The sequence below is a fragment of the Amphiura filiformis genome, chromosome 1, assembly GCF_039555335.1.
Source record: "Amphiura filiformis chromosome 1, Afil_fr2py, whole genome shotgun sequence".
NCBI lineage: Eukaryota > Metazoa > Echinodermata > Ophiuroidea > Amphilepidida > Amphiuridae > Amphiura > Amphiura filiformis.
Window position 1 is genome coordinate 79,833,368 of NC_092628.1, and position 16,245 is coordinate 79,849,612.

General features: G+C 36.9%; 2 protein-coding genes across 3 annotated transcripts in view; one reads left to right on the forward strand and one right to left on the reverse strand.

The window, feature by feature from the left end:
• LOC140154263 (glycine amidinotransferase, mitochondrial-like) overlaps window positions 1-16,245 on the reverse strand; it is an 85,809-nt gene that overhangs the window by 7,552 nt on the left and 62,012 nt on the right. The window lies entirely within an intron of this gene.
• LOC140154246 (uncharacterized) overlaps window positions 14,301-16,245 on the forward strand; it is a 31,715-nt gene continuing 29,770 nt past the window's right edge. For both annotated transcript variants that reach the window (XM_072176838.1, XM_072176844.1), the window contains exon 1: window positions 14,301-14,338. In XM_072176838.1, the coding sequence (XP_072032939.1) occupies window positions 14,312-14,338 (27 nt within the window). In that variant the 5' untranslated portion in view covers window positions 14,301-14,311. The remainder of the gene's footprint in view (window positions 14,339-16,245) is intronic.

Consider the following 16,245-nt stretch of genomic DNA (forward strand, 5'->3'; position numbering starts at 1 on the left):
TAAAGGAGTATTTTGTGATCATAGCATCCTCTTTTTATGACATTTTTCAGTAGACATCTACGAAAAAAGCTTATTCCCAAAATTTCAGTTGATTCTGATTTTGCGTTTACAAGTCGCTGTTGTAATTTCGTTCTGGTATACCAGAACGTAATTCAAATTTGACGATATTTTTGCTAAACATATTAATCTGCAAGAAATCATGTAGCCAGAGGTTTCCAGTGCACTGCAAAAATTGTGTCTAGCATGGAGACATGTCTTCAGAAGACATGTCTTGATTTAGCGTGATAGCGTCTTTGTGCAAGTCACATACTGGTATCATAACCACATATCTTGTCGTTAGTCGTGACTTTATGCATATGAGTCATGTCTAGTTTAGAGACATAGGAAATTGCGATAAAGACACGACTCGAAGCATAGTGACTTGTTTGAAGTCACTTATTCAATAATGTGTCTTTAATTAGGACATGAAGTAAGACATGTCCCATTCTGATCCTATAATTAAGACATGACTAAGTTAAGGCTAGCTACATACACGACTTGTTGATGTCTTGTAGCTAGTCATGTCTTAGATAAGGACATAGCTCAAAGCCCTGTCTTTCCACAAGTCATGTCTCCATGCAAGACATGACTTGCATAAGGACATGGCTAAAAAGTGGCTTCAAAGTCGCGTCTTAAAATAGTGTCCTCAGATAAGACACAATTTTTGCAGTGTGGTATAAAAATCTCAACTTTTTTTGAGAAAAGTGGGGGATGAGGCTGTAGATCACGAAATGCCCTTTTAATGAATCAAATAAAAAAGATAGAAAGTGGATTCACTTTATTTGTGTGTCATTTTATTTATAATTAATAAATAACTTATTAAATTAATAAAGTAAGACAATAATTTATTTATTTACCTATAGGTGCATGTCAAATGGGGTACATTGTTCAATACTATAGGCCTATAGGCCTAAATTATGTCCATATTATAGCTAGGCCCTAAAAACTTTATTTTGCATCGGATTGTTCCCGTTGAAAAGACAAACTGCATGTTTAAGATAGCAATGATTTCATTAATAACATTTTGAGTCATTTTATCCATAAAACGATACAGGATAGGATAGATAATTTACTTCAGTGACTTCAATACGGTCCACATGATGAAGATTTTGATTCTACAATATTAGATATGCAACCAAACATATAATGTACATGTATCATGCTGTGCTCAGTAATCAAGGCTACAGCTTCACTGACCATGGAAATGCCACTGATATGACTCATCATTGGTGATATTCTTCCGTTGACCTCTATAATCTGTGGTTGACCATGTTGATATGCTGTGGAACTATTATTCTTACATGTAGGCCTAACCTATAACTATTAAAGTCATAATTAATTCAAACATAACTTTGGAAATACTCACTCATTTTCGTTCGTTGAAACGGAAAAAAATACTTCTTTTCCTTACAAATCGAATAGCAAGAATTTAAAACATTTTCACCACAAAAAGTAAAATAAAATAATTCATGCCAATACCAATAGGCTATATATAATCTTTTGTTTAAACAAAGCTGATCTACGAAACAAATGCCAGCCTATCGGCTGGCGAAAAGAAATCTATGCTACACAGATGGGAGCCATGCGTGGGGATGGATGTGGGTATGTTTTTTTTTGTGAGAAATCCTTTAACATGAGTCTAGAAAATAATCCCAAGACATGGATCTCCTTCGAAAATGTTCAAGTTCCCCCGCTACGCGCAAAAAAACTCACCATGTGAACACCCCCCCCCCACACACACACACCCCCACACACATATATATATATATATATAATAATAATAAACAAAATTTGTTTCACAAAATCTAAGAATATATTGTTGAAAATAGACAGAACTCTACGATTAAAACAAATGGTCTCACCCAGGAGTAAAATATAAAAATTGCCTCGCCGAGGTGTTAACAAATTTGCTTCATGAAGGTGCTAAAGGGGGGGGGGGTGCGGGGGTGCAACGCCCCCACTCCGATATCTAATGGTGTGTACCTAAGATGATATGTGACACAATCTGGTCCATGGAGGCCAAAGGAAGCATTTATGAAAATTCAGTTCCTATACAAACATAAAGCTATCATATACTGAAAACACGAAAGGTCTAGCATGCTTGGTTCTAAAGTTCTGAAGATTTGTGATATATATTTTCTATTTTTTATTTTCTATTACGCCATGTTTGTGCCTTTACTCAATTCTAAATTTGCTGCCTTTGTCCTCCATGCAGGCCCGTAGCCAGGGGGGGTGGGGGGTGCGACCAAAAATGGCAATGCCCCAAAAAGTCCATTTTTTTTACACAAAAAGTCCAATTTTCGAGCGTATCGAGCGAAAAAATAGGGTTTTTTTATGCCTTTTTGGTCCAAAAATGTCCAAATCCGCCCCCACCAGTCCAACAAGGTCCAAATTTTGAAAAAAGGTCCATTTTTTTTCAAAATCAGCACCCCCCCAAATAAATCCTGGCTACGGGCCTGCTTCCATATGAACCAGATCGTGTCACATGGTTCCAAAGCCCAGCAACCTGATATTTTTAAGACAATTAAAATTGTCTTGTGTTAATATACCATATAGCAAATGCAAAGTTATGTGGCTGTCAAATGGACAACATTGCTAGCTCAATTTTATAAAATCAAATCTCAGTTTTGCAAGACTGGAGAGTTTTAAAGCTATTGTTGCGCTGACCCCTCAATTAACATTAATTAACAACAGAACAGACAAGACTGCAGTGATAAAAGCATTCAGAGAGATTTCTTTCAAAGATTAATTATTGTATTCTTATCTTACTTAGGAGTTAAGTACTTGAAACCCATTTACTTTGAATATTCATATCTTAATTATGGGCTTAATACTTAAAACCTGTTTGATTTGGAAGATTTTGCATACAATCCATTTTATTACCAGTAGGCCTACTTGGTTTCAATGATTCAAATTCTTGAACCAATATAATTGCAAACCAAAGACAAATATAAAACTATGCAATACAACGAATATACTATAGTACATCACAAATAATATTTCTTAATAGTATTCCACATCAAATATTATTAAATGTCAGTATTATTTTATCAACCTAACAGTAAAAATTGTTTTAAAAATTGCCATCCTTTTGTACAAAAGATATGCCTCACATGAAGTAACTTTCATTTTTTGTAAAGTAGGCCTAAATAACTTTTATAGCCCCAACTTATTTCCTTTAATCACTGCGTTGTCTTTTTTAAAGACATTTCTTGTTAGAATTGTGTGTGATCCATAAAGGTCATGATGCAGTCATGTCTACAGTAGAATTCACCGCGACCTTTCGGGACTTAAACCCCATTAATATTAAAAGCTATTAAACCAAGATAACACTCAGTGAAAACAGCTCAACTGATTAAATCAGATCTTCTCTGGTTGTGCACATGTGTCTGTTTTATATGTGCGGTATCGCAATGAGCTGGTATTTGTAGCTTCAGTTGGGTAAACGATTATAAAGGAAACACAAGGAAACAATGGTATGTGGACATTTCTTCACGAAATGAAACAATGGCCTGCTTTTTGTTAACCAGCATTCTTGAAAATGAGCAACATAATGATTGTTGACTTAACACGGTTTGGAAATAATTTCTTCATATTTTTGGTGTTATCTGTCGTTTACATATCCTTCCTAAAACACCAAAGTACGAATATTTTCAAACATCTAAATTAGCTAAAAATTTAGGACATGTTACAAAACTATATTTTCTAGAATTTTAGAAGAGTACTTTTAATATTGGCCGGTTATTTTTCACACAGCGACGTTAAACTATAGTTTATAGGCAATGTACTATTACCTATAACATACACTAAAACACCAAAGTACGCATATTTCCAAACATATAAATTAGCTAAAAATTTAGGACATGTTACAAAACTATATTTTCTAGAATTTTAGAAGAGTACTTTTAATATCGGCCGGTTATTTTTCACACAGCGACGTTAACTAGGCAAATCCCCATACTTTTAACGTACGCTATTTGTAGAGGTCACGCGTCAATGGTAAGAGCACTGTGTATTGTGTATAGGAAAACGGACAGTAACTGCAGTATGTACAGAGTTCGCAGCCTGAGTTTGTATAGGGGTGTGTGTGTGTGTGGGGGGGGGGTGCCAATTATCAATTCACAGCTTCATATTAAGAGTGGGCTGTACACGGTTATAAAAATGGTGTTGTTAAAATGATTAGAGCACTGAGCTGCAAGCACTAATGCCCACAATTTCATCGACAAGATACTACATTTATCCGATTTTGAAACAAGTGCCAAGTTCTTTCATAGAAGTCGTGCTCTTGTCACTGAATGCTCAGTGGATAACAATGGGGGGGGGGGTTGAATAGGGCAATAAAAACAAAATAAAACAAAAAATAGATTTCACAATTGCTTCGGAGAACTTTGATTCGTATCATAACTACATTTTTATTTTCAATTGACCTGTGTACAGAACACATACATCTATCAAAATGCACAGAATATATATAAAGGATGATGAGGTTATGGATATGGTCACCCGAAGTCTGAATAAGTCGGTATGAGTTGAGTACAACATAGATGTGTCATATTATTTCACAGAAATTTATTGATGTAGGCTATTCATTGCAGGAAAATGAAGAAATCACTGATAACAAATGAACACAAACACAAGGTAGGCCTTATGTACCAGCTTTCCATGTGTATGTGTACGTTTTAAGCCTTAGAGCCACAGATTTAGCATGTTGATGGCCAACCAAAATAAAGGCTCAGTTTAAGTTTTTTGTAGCATATTTATGTTTTTTGTTTGTTTGATATTTACGAGTTTGTCATTTCATTTGGGGCATCAGCAGGACGAGCATGGCTATAGATGGATTAACAGTGCAACACAATATGGAGCTTAATAAGTCACACTCACAGATTTGTTTTTCATAAAAGTAAAATTGTCTATATCTTGCAGAAACATCAATACAATATGACTCAAATACCTGCAGGACAATCTATAAATAATTGAGAGCAGTATTGCCAAGGCCTATTTTTCCATGTGGTTCCGTTTTGCCCCGGGGGTCCGTTATGCCCCACCTTCCCCTACAGATCTAAGAAAAAAAAGGAAATCGACCTACCGACCCATTCCTTTCTACCCCATGTCTGGGCAAACAAACACTTTTTTTGTTGGCCTAATTGCAGATCCTATAAAAAAAGTTGACTCTTTCCAAGACCCAATCAGTTCTGACTACCAAGATTTACAAATTCCAGTTCCCACAACCCACATTTGTATGGTAAAATTCAGTTCCCTAATTTGTAACGGCGCGGTACCTATCCATCAAAAAAATTGAGTGCTTATCCATCAAAAAATTGAGTGCCCTCCCCCTACCCCGGGCTATAATACACCTCCTAGTCTAGTCCGAATAATCAGACCCAGAACAAAATATTAATTTCTGACATGATCGTGCACTGCTAGTCGGGAGCTTGTCCTTTTTAAGGACTCTTCTTGTTACATGTTATTTCTGAATGTATGCACATTGCACACTGCTCAACCAGACACGAAAGTTTGGACCACTGATCGTTTGCTGATCATCAGCCCGGGATCATCAGTGACCTTCAGACGGGCCTTCAGAAACCGGATCAACGTAATTAGCCGGCGTGACAAAATACATGAATAGGTAAGTATAAAGGCAAAGGCTTTTAAACTGTTTCACTTTTTATAACGTTATCATCATCGTCATCATTCATGACCATGTTTGTCCATTTTACATCATAAGCTTACATGATTTTTTTAATCTTTAAAGGCCCTTTCAGTGATTTCAAAAAAAAAAAAAAAAAAATGGAAATTTGTCAGAGTTGCTTAGAAATAAAGAATAAGTCTACAGAATTTCATTAAACCACTTTTCCCTGAATACATCGACAAATTAGTCAAAAACAGAAGTTTTAGAAAGGTTTTCTACTTCAACTCTGAGAAAATCGAGATTTTCGTACAGTGCGCATCCCAATCGACTGAAAAACTTCCTAGTCCAGTGTTTCTAACACGGGGAAGTAGAGTCTAAATTGATTTAAAACAGGCGCTTTTAAGCTACAATTTTGTAGTAGAAAACAAAATAAGCAATTAAAGATCACCGAGGAGGCAAACTAACGGTCAATTCAAATATGAAAAACAGTTAAAATTGTGTATTTTGTTTAAAATAGTAGCTACTGATGTAATAAGTAGTAGAAACAATACATAGCAGCGTGTTGGTTCGTGGAGAGTGAAGCTTCTTTCGATCTCGAGTCGGACTTTTGTACTGTCAGTATCAAAAGTCCAGAATCATCTAAATGCTTTATTTTGTCTAAAATACACGGCTTTCGACCGAACCACTAGCAGGCTATGTTAGCACATCTATGCCAATTACAAAGGTACCAAAATCTGAATTTTGATGATTTTTACGATCGTCCGGATGAGCAAATCACTGAATGGGCCTTTAACCTCAAAGAGGTGAGGCAAATTGCCTTTATCATGTTTATTTCTTTGTTATTATCTCTTTAGTCTTTTCATATTATTAATAAGCTTACATGATGATCATGCCGGTATTCCCCAGAGGAGAAAGAAAACAGAGAGTGTACCACCAGTCAAATTCCCCGTGTATTGTATGCGGTGAGTTCTCGCATATCATGAGGGCCGATTGTTCGATTGTGCTGTGTCTAACAATCACGCCAGCGCTGCGTGCCTTTGCGTATACGTGATAGAGCGTTGCGTGCTTTCGCGATTACGCGATAGACCATGAAAATACATGGTAATTGCGTAGGCTAGCAGTCTCGCCTGTCGCATTTCATCAAATTCATGGAACAATCGGCCCTCATTATCGCATGATCGGATGATGCGGAGACTTTGACTGGTGGTACGCTCTCTGTTTTCTTTCTCCTCTGTGCGGTAAGCAATACCAGAGGGCTGACAGTAAATTTCGCTGATCCCTCCTGTTCTTTTCCCGGGTCTTTTCCCTGGTCGTTTTTAACATACGATTCCCGCTGTTGTTTTGAAAGGGAAGGGAATATGAGACGACATTGGTCCCCGAGGTGAACTGGAGACTGTGAGCCTACTATTTTCCCGAGACCGCCAGGTCGAGGGAAAATAGTAGGCTCACGGTCTCCAGTTCACCGAGGGGCCAATAGATTCCACCAGATCCCGAATTTAGAGCAGTACCGGACCGGTAAATATTTGTTTTATATCCTTCATTAATATATTAAGTTGTTCATTGATTGGTTAAAATAATATTAGAAATGTATACATAGGCTAGGCCTAGTCAAGGCTATGCTCGGGCCATGCTTTGTTTTGATCATGATGATGCACATGCACGCAGCACGCACACAGTTGAATGGCTAACTTTAAGCTTACCGTGAAAATGTTGTAGGGCCTAACTTCTAGGCCTATGCAATACCGCCGTGAAACAAGTAACCTGTGCGAGTAACCATCTCACCGTCAGTATTTAGATAGGCCTACTCTACTGGTCCTGATACTGAACTCAGATTATGCCATGAAACCGCCGTATTTTAGCTGCAGTTCTGTGCGTCTGCTTGTGTGCTTCGCAAGGCAACATGATTTTCTACACCGTATATACGGTATACCCGAAACCGGTACTGAAATCCCGCGTACGCCAGTTTCACAGACCACTAGGAACTGTAACGCAGCATCAAGGCTCAGAGGGAATAGAAGTACTACTCCCGGGGCGAATAGTAAATTCCAATAGTACCCCATTCCCTCATCAATCGGCTTTTTGACTGCTTTGCAAAATAGTTAAACTATTTTTGGTCACATGATACTCGCTTAACCAATTAATGAACGAGAATATATTAATGAAGGATATAATAGGCTATAATGGTCCCGGGGCCATGGCTTAAGAAAGATCACCAAGGGCAAGGGGAAATAGTTTCAACATTTCCCGAATTAAAGGGACAGTCAGAGATCTTCAGATCCAGGCCCAACTTTTTCTCACACATGCCCGTTTTTTTTGCTTGTTTTGGAAGTTCTCCCATTTTTATTATCTTTTGTACGGTAACTCTACATTTTGTGAATGAGATTTTTTTTTTTTTGATGCCCGGGCATCAGAAATTCACTACAGTAGCCTATGGAACAATGAATGTTGTTGTTGTTGTTGTTGTTGTTGTTGTTGTTGTTGTTGTTGTTGTTGTTGTTGTTGTTGTTGTTGTTGTTGTTGTTGTTGTTGTTGTTGTTGTTGTTGTTGTTGTTGGAATAACACACGTGTTTGATAATGTGGTAGGCTACCTTTTGAAAAGAAATAGACCCCCAACCAATACAGCCTTTTGGAAAGTTGGAAGCAGGCAACTATATAAAGTAAAATTTCAGATTTTTTTTTCAACTTTTATATATATTGGGCCCAGTGCAGTACCATAAGTTTGTGAGGTGAGTTCTTTTTAGCAAATTGAGCCTCGGGTCTCCACAATGCATTTTCTGTGGATCTGACTTCTGGCTGTACTGCTCATGTGTACCATATTGTCCAGCCAATGTATGGAATGCAAAGCAGCATAGTGCATGTACTGTACATGCATACATACATATACATATTGTGTATGCAAATAGTTTTCACTTTGAACCAATCACATATCTTTTGCTTTGGCGCAAAGGAAGTCTCCACAGGGTATGTATCACATTTTGCCAGCATATTTTATGTGAGATGCTTGTCTGAGAGAGGTTTGTAATTTGAAGAATATACCCAAATGTGGCAGTGCTAAATGCAGGTAGGAATAGTACAGTTATTTTATATGTAGGGCCTACAGTAGGACACATTAATTTTGTTCAAGTTGTGATTTGGGACAACAACATCATAAGGTTTGACTTACAAAACACTGTGTATCTGTGTAAGTTAATTCGGGACCATGGTGCAGAGCATAGTTCTAGAAGCTTAAATATGTCTACCTTGTGCTACTTTGTTACTAAGGAATTTTGGGTAATCAACAAAATAATCAAGCTTTGTGAAGAATTTAATATTCCACTGGAGTATGGGTTCTATTTAGATGACCATTGGGGTTTGTTATATGATGAACTACAAATAGCATTTGTTAAATTTAATATTGTGAGGCATCGCTGGCCATGTAAAATAGTAAGTAAATGTAGACCAGGCATTCTGAATTAGCTCAGCTGAAGTGCCAATTGTATAATGAAAAGTGCTAAAGCACCATTCATACATACGCGCTATATAACAGCGTGTGTGATTGGTCGAGACGCGGCCATAAACAACGTTAATGCCCGGTGGCCTGGATGTGCGATCGCGGGGTACTAGGAAAAATGAAGGAAAATCATGTTTTTTAATAATGTTACTTGTTATTTTTTGTTATTATTTTGATGATATAATTAATAATCACAAAATGTTCTGGTATGTATGAACGGGGTTCATTCATATATTTTCATGACTAAACAGTCTAAACGGTTGTTTAGTCATGAAATTATATGAATGAACCCCTAATTTATCAAGAATCACATTTTAGTGTTCAAGCACTACACGTGGATGCATGCATGCGGTCCATTGACCTTTTTAGGCCTACAAGGGGGTCCAGGGCAGAGCTCCCGGAAGCTTCTGTGTTTTTAAAAACGATTAAATATTGTTTGAAAGGTGTCGCCTTTTTTTGTGACCTTGTTTTAATTTTGGCATTTATACATGTGTACAATAAAATTTCCAATGTGAGCTAAAATTCAAGTCTAAGTTCCCTACCCACAGTTACCCTAGATTCCACCAGGACCTACTGGTAGGCCTACAGTGTAGGCCTTATTGAAACAAGTTTGAGATTCATATTCATGTATTGATACTTAAAAAAATTACTCTAGGCATAGACTCAGGCTATAGGCCTACCCATGTGTACATGTAAATTAAAGTAGGGCCTACCGTATATATGCCTTTATAGGCCTAATCGAGGGCTAGGTCAAACTACACTGCAAAATTCCTGGCGAGAGAGTGACTACATCGCACTGGAACTCTGAAGTCACTACCGCCGTCACTTCAGAATAACCTACCCTATGGTGGCCGACAGAGTCACTACAGGAGAGTGACTACATCGGAAACAAGGCAGTAGGGTACTATGCAGCAGTGTCATCACGTAGTGACTACAACTGCTAGCCTCCAATGTGTTACCTGCTCGATGCGCGCATCGGCGACTCATGATGTACACCACCGACTAGATTCCGACAGTGGTCCATATCTTGTAGTCACATCAAAGTGACTTCCGTAGCCAGTGTCCCGCGTCGCCTGCTCGGTGCCCAGTCGGTGAACTTCAAGGTGACTACGCTGCGAAAGGTCGTTGACCGAACCCTGTTATGAGTTGAACACTCTGGGGGCAGCGTATATCTACCAAATCTGGCGCTGATGATGAAAAATACGCGTATCATGCTTGTTAACTGCTTGTATACGCTCATGAATGGAATGAGTTGGTTTTATAATTAATTGATTGATGCATGCTGTACAGTGGGTCCGTGGCTGTAGGCTACTGCCGTCTTTGTGGTTTTTTTATCGTGCTTTTGCATTCTTTATCATTTATATTTCAACTGTGAGACTTCCGATTCATTTTGTTTCATTAATTTATTGTTCTCTTTTCTAATATTTTAATTCTTTTCGTGCTGCCTGTTTAATAATCTCATCAACTGTGTGTGTTATTTGCAGTTCTTGTTCTTGGTTTATTTGTTTGTTTCATTTCAAGCGTTTTTTATTTTGTTTATTTGTTTGCTTGTTTTCCCAAAAACTTGCTTTGTTTACTTGATCAGTGGTAAGATGACATGTTTTGCTATCAAATTAGGCCTATTTTTTCATATTTTGCATGATATCTTTATATAGGCTTATTTAATTTTTTTATTTAAAGCGAATTGTGTTTTTAAATGTTTTAAAAGAGATTTTCAGCGAAGTTATAAAGTAGGCCTATGCCTATTATAGGCCTAGCATTTTCAATTTATACATTTTGATTTGCCAAAAACTTTGCTTATTTGAAGCAAGAATTTTTCTGTTAGGCCAATGGAACTCGATTATTAGTTTCCGATTGGATGTTTGAAAGAAAGGACGAGGTCACTATTTCATTATTCATTATTCGGTCTCTTTTCATTATTCATTATGTCAACAAAATCAATGATTTTATGAACAGCTTTCTCCAAATTTAGGTACCCCACCAGTACCAAAGTATATTGTTGATGAAAGACCATCTCAAAACAGGTATTAATGCTTAGATCATCTTTACAGACATTTTGCAACAGATTGAGAAAAGATTTGAATTTGTTTTTATTAAAATGAAAAGAAATTGGCAATTTTTGTAATGACTAGAAACATGAGGTAATCTTTAAATTTCCATTATTTACTACATCCTCTACCCCTACAACTAAGAAAAACTGCTCATTATCATCAGCAAGGGATGTCAGCCATTTTGAAAGTATCAATTTTGATTATTTCCATCTCAATTTTCAGATAATTGACTTTTTAATGAAAATAATGAAAGTTTTGGTCAAATTGAAAAGATGACGCGGGTGGTCAATAGGAAACTAACAATCGAGTTCCATTAGCCTTATATTTAAAATTGATTTATAGGCCTAGCATGCATTTTGTTTTACTTCTTGTCACTTTCCTGAAAGGTCTACTGCAAAGTTATACTTTTACTGCCGTAAGTTTATGCAAAACTTTGGCTTGTGCTATTTTCTTTTTCCGTTTTTCAAAATGGTGTTTTTATAGGCCTATTAGTTTGATTTGTTTTTCATGTTGATTTTCTTACGTTATCAAATTATGCCTATAAATGGTGTCACATCAATATAGGCCTATTGCAGTGTTTGTTTGAAATTGTGTCTTATTTTTATCACATAAATATTAATGCTTGTTATGAATTATTATTGTTATAATTATTTATTTTACACATTTAATATTTTAATTCATCAATAGGCCTACATGCTTCTTATAATATTCCTACTTTTAACTTCTTTATTTGCAATTTTCTCAAGTTGTTTTCTTTGAAGTGTTTCTTTGTTTCTTCCATTCTTAGTTTATTGGTTTCTTCCTGCTTATTTATTTCTTCATTTGTTATTTATTTAGTTATTCAAATAACCACCAATTAACAAAAATGTATTTTATTCATCATATTAGTTTATTGAATTATACTTTGTTTACTGATCATGTTTATTTCTTTTATTAACAAATTTATTTTATTCATCTAATATTTCCCTTATTTTTAAAGTCCAGTTTGCAATTTCCCCCTCCCTAATCCCCTAAAAAAAGCAAGAAATAAAGAATATTATTTGAATAAATCAAGAGAATATAAAAAATATGGCAATAGGCCTAAAAGCAAAACCGGCAACCCAAAAGCGCCGGTACCGAGCACCAGGTCCAGTCACACCAGTGTGACTCTCCTGCGAGAAGTCACCGCGCCAGTGAAGTCACTCTGTAGAAACCTAGGAGGCTGGCTACCCGGCTATTTCGGACCGGCGATATGGAAAACCGAGGTGTAGTTTCCGATGCAGTGACATTGATGTGACATCGGCGTCACACAGATGAGAATCTTGCAGTGTACATGAAGCCTAGCAATAGCCTAGGGCCTATAACATCAAGGGGAGATTTAGAGGGGGGCACACCCAGCGTGCGCCCCTCTAATTTTTGCAAACAAAGGCGCCGGCCTGACTTTTTAGGCACCCAGGCGGCAAGCGACGCACCGCTGGCCTGACTTATTTTAGGCGCCCATAGCGGCGAGCGAAGCACCGCCCGGCACGCCGCTTTTCTTTTAAAATGAGTGTTTCTTGTTCAAAAATGGCTGCAAATCGATGACTTTGATGTTTCCATTTTGAAAAATTTCTCGCCGCCCCAGCGCGCAGCTTTTCTTGTGTTTCTTCATTCAGAATTGTGTTCAGAAATGGCTGCAAATCAATGACTTTGATGTTTTCATTTTGAAAAATTTCTCACCACCCCGGCGCACTGTTTTTCTTATAGTTGTGTTTCTTCGTTCTGAATTGTGTTCAGAAATGGCTGCAAATCGGTGACTTTGATATTATACACTTTTCTTTTAAAATAAGTGTTCTTCGTTTAGAATTGAATTCAGAAATGGCTGCAAATCGATGTCTTTTATGTTTACATGTTGAACATTTTCTCAGAAATGGAGCAGTAGTGTCGCCAGTGGGGCGCAAGAAAAAGTAATAGGAAAATAAAGAAAAGTAAAGAAATTTAAAAAAATGAGCAAAGTCGGTCATGGACAGTAAACAAATGGGCCAAAATCGTTGAGTTTTTAAGGGATAACTCCCTCAACACCATTCTTGTTCGTCGTCGACCAAATGGCGCCCCTCTATTGAAAATTCCTGGATCCGCCCCTGAACATCATCATTGCTCTGATGTGCTGGGGACATGGCGCAAAGGGCATGAAGCTACTGAATCAGAGACCTAGGGCCAATAATACCCAGTAAAATAAAATTTTAACATGGGCTAAAATACTAATTGGCAACCCAGATTTGTGATCTCTTGAAATTCATAAAATGATAGGACCTACACAGGTCCCTACACGAGTCATCATGGCAAGCATTGGAGATGTCTGATTGCACGCTGTAGCTCTATAAAGCTTTCCTCCTGTCATTAGGTATGCCAGGCAAACCTTAGTTAACACATTTGCTAGTCAGCCAAATTCGCCGACAATGTCAATGCATATTTACATAGAAATTTAAAACAACTGGGCGAAGAAGGAAACCTACATAAATATGTTTTCTATACTTCACTTGACCCGAATATATGATTTTTTATGGTGATAAGACAATCGCACATGGAATTTTAGAGGATTTTGATAGCAGTTCCATTAAAAAAGCTGCTATCATAATGAGACTAAGATCTAGAAACACCCCCGAAATGCCGTTTTTCTAGCTGAATCTTTTTTGATGAAAGTCAATCTTTGACAAGATGTAACTTTGCTACGGAAAGTGCTATGAAAAAAAGGTTTTCAGTTTTGGCTTTGTTTACTCAAGGGCTTTAATTTGATATATAAAATGATGCAGTTTGATGGCAAATTTGAATTCACCTAGCATACCTACATTATGTCATGCATGCACAGTGACATTTGTGTCCCAGCATGAATAAATGAAGCTCGAGATCTTTGTGGTAAAAACTTTTGTGCTTTATGAGGATTAATAATAATCACCTTAAATAGACTTTATACCAAACACTAGCAGGTCATGCACTTGCTTTATTTTATGACTATTTGACAGGATAACTTGCATTTTATGAGAATCCTGCAAGTTGGATGTCTTGATCACATTCCATGCAGGATCAAAAAATGTGATGTACATGTTTTATTTCTCATTCTATTTTAGATCTGTATGTAACACAATGCCGAAAAGGAAACCCAGTGAAGTGGTAAGTATTTTTTATATGTGACAATATTTTTTTATTTTTTATATAAAGCATGATTTGGCAATGACAGTGCAATGCTTTAGAAAGTGTAACAACAGTGTTTCAGGTTCAAACCCTTCCATGGTTAAAATGCAATGACAATGCAATGCATTAAGACAAGGCAAACAAATTACAACATCAGAAAAAAAGCAGTAGAAAAAGTCAATGTTGTGAAAGCAAAGTAATATAGTATAGGCCCTACGCTACGTATACAAAGAAAAACTAAAATTAATACATGAATTTGAAACCTAAATGGGGGCACTTAGGAAACAAAAAAAAATTCAGTCATTTACTCCATTAGGTTGGATTGTACCCAACTTAGAGGAGATGACCCTTCATGGTCGTTCGACTCAAAGATATCAAATTGCATTGTTTTGTAAAGTGATTTAATCAATTACTTCACAGTATGTTGTACACATAGGTGTATGACAATACATATTAAAAAGCAGCTTAATGTATGGTAGCACTTGAGATACATATCGATTTATGCACAACTTTCGTTTCAACACTATTTGCAGCATTTACTCAATTTTGTATGTGGGTTCACCGGCAAGCCTACTAGTACTATGATAAAATATCATTAATTCTTGTCAAGAATTATAAGTATTAACAGGAAATCGTGTTTCGACCAGTTATCAACAGCATTTTACAGCTCACCCCTACACATATCCTTAAAGATATCCCAAGACGATGCTTTCTTTGTCACTCCCTCTATATGCAATATGGCACCACTCATCATTCTTGGTACAGCTACAGAGGATGATTCAACCCCGTTCCATGTCGCAATGCTCTGTCCCAACCCAGCATTTGCGGATGCATGTTTCAATGGCAGTGACCCCCCGGGGGTTGGAAATATTTGGGTCCTTTATGTAAGCATGATAGTAAAACATTTCTTTTGTAGAGGGATTTGACATAATGGATGGTACCAAAGTTTTTGTAAATGATGCATTGGATTGGGTAGATTGAAGGGTGAAATGGAAGGCAGGCAGCACATAGAACCTGGGGTTAGAATCAGAACTTTTGTCAGAAGAATTCCTGCCTGACAATGTATCTTTTGTACAGAAGAGGTGTATTGACACCAAACTGTTTAAACAGTTTTAGTTCTCTTAGTAGGCATGTCCACTAAAAATTGAAGTACTTTTAAATTGATTCAGACCTAACTTATTGGCTGGGAATTGATGAAAGAAACATTTTGGCGTTTAAATAATCTTAATCGGACGTTTCATTCCAGAGATATGGCCTTTCGAGTGTCACGGTTTTATATCTCCCAGGGCTGCTAGAACATGTTAAAAAGTTAAAGTCCAAAAAGGAATACTAACAGGAAGTGCAACTTTAAGGTACTTTTTCTTAATGTATTTATTAACTAGCTTATCTCGAATATTATATTTGCTTATAACAACATGAAAATAAGATCATCCTGAAAATTTAATCGATTTTGTTGACATACAACAAAAAATATAAGACCTCAAAACCCATGGTTTGTTTGGTGAAACCTCAAGCATGATCATAGATGGCCGCCATGGAAAATATCTCCATAGAGGAGATGAACAATAAGTGCATTATTTCAAATGAAAAGCGGTAGTCTTAAACATTGTTCAATCTTTTAAGGTCAGCACATTTTATCTTCAAAAATTATTATATTTCATCATGGCATAAGATTGGTAACATTAATCACTACCAATTTTGAGAAATTTGCTCCAACTCAAAGGTTATCTTTACTACATTGAGCAATACACTGTGTGTGCATGGAAGCCATGATGGATAGCATATGAAATGGACATGGTAGTGAGAAGTGCACGGGGAAGTGCATGATTTGAGATGGGCAGCATGGTAGGCTTAAACATTCTTAAATTTCTTAACATCCTACACAT